Here is a 1,116-nt window from a genome sequence, read left to right as displayed (position 1 = left end):
GGTATGGTTACCTTAAGACATTGATTGACCTTGGCCAGATATTTTAACAATGCGCTTCTTCTCTTTTATCAAGCCAACTGTCAGAACACTGTCAAAAAAAACAAAACCAATAGATGACTATACATGGAGGTGGATTGTTTTGTTCTTCTTTTTTAAAGTTAATGTACTTTTCATTTTACCACATATATATATAATGTACCCTGGTTATTTTTCAGATCATTGTGGTCAAGGAGACAAAATAAAAATTTCAGAAGAAACAATTGATTATTTATTCTACTTATTCAGAAGGACTTAGAACTTCAATATGGAGGCCAAGCCTAGATCTTCAAGCATCAAGGCATCCAAAACTGACAAGGCCAATCCAGCTACAGGCACTGAGAAGAAAGAAGGTCCTGTTAAGGAACAGCCAAACCCCACACCTAAGAAACCCGTGGCTGGAGAAGCTGCACCTGTGAACCATGACGGAGCAAAGCCCACTGCAACTGAGTCTCAGGGGCCACCAAACACATCAGAGAACAAAGGGAGTGATGAAGAGCAAGATACTTCTAATGGAGCAGCTGAAGGATCAGGATTTGAAGGCTTGAAACCTCTATTAGTGGCTGCTGGAGTGGCAGTAGCTGCCATTGCCGTTATTGTAGGAGCTGTGTTCCTGGCCCGAAAAAAATAATGGGTTGGATGTAAGGGAGGATGATTGAGGTGGTCAAAGCAAGGGCCAATATGTACAGTTTCTTTAGAGACCTTTGCATGCCGCAGAATTGTCACATATTCATTACATGCAGTCACACAGTTGTAAGGAAGAATGGGCGGGAGGGGTATAAGAATTGATGGGCCTCCACTTTTTGGAAGGTCTCATAGTAGCTACTTGAAGTATAAACAAACTCTGTTTTTAAGAAAGTCCTGGTCTCAAAATTCACATCTAACAGTGTATGTTGGCTGCTAAAATCGTTCCATGGGCTGTTAGTACACTGCCTCCGTTCTATCTATTGTCTCACCTTTTTGTCGACTAAACAGTGCAATCCCCATAAGGTACTCAATACATTTCTTTTGCATATAAATATCATTTTATATTATCTGCTTTATATTATGTCATTCTGAATTTCTAAGCATGTTCACTTA

At 40.0% G+C, this 1,116-nt stretch overlaps 1 protein-coding gene across 1 annotated transcript; it reads left to right on the top strand.

Moving 5' to 3' along the window:
• The first annotated feature begins 304 nt into the window (after positions 1-304).
• On the top strand, positions 305-667 carry LOC149274806 (cell cycle exit and neuronal differentiation protein 1-like). Its single transcript, XM_089505238.1, has one exon. It carries the CDS (start codon positions 305-307, stop codon positions 665-667), a length of 363 nt encoding a protein of 120 aa, XP_089361364.1.
• The last annotated feature ends 449 nt before the right edge of the window (positions 668-1,116 follow it).

Source organism: Sceloporus occidentalis, unplaced genomic scaffold, assembly GCF_023333645.1.
Source record: "Sceloporus occidentalis isolate IW3139 unplaced genomic scaffold, rSceOcc1.0.p SCAF_320, whole genome shotgun sequence".
NCBI lineage: Eukaryota > Metazoa > Chordata > Lepidosauria > Squamata > Phrynosomatidae > Sceloporus > Sceloporus occidentalis.
This window is presented reverse-complemented; position numbering and strand designations above follow the sequence as displayed.

Excerpts from the sequence above, each read along its gene's own strand:
- LOC149274806 (XM_089505238.1), top strand. The coding sequence starts at position 305 with ATGGAGGCCAAGCCTAGATCTTCAAGCATCAAGGCATCCAAAACTGAC.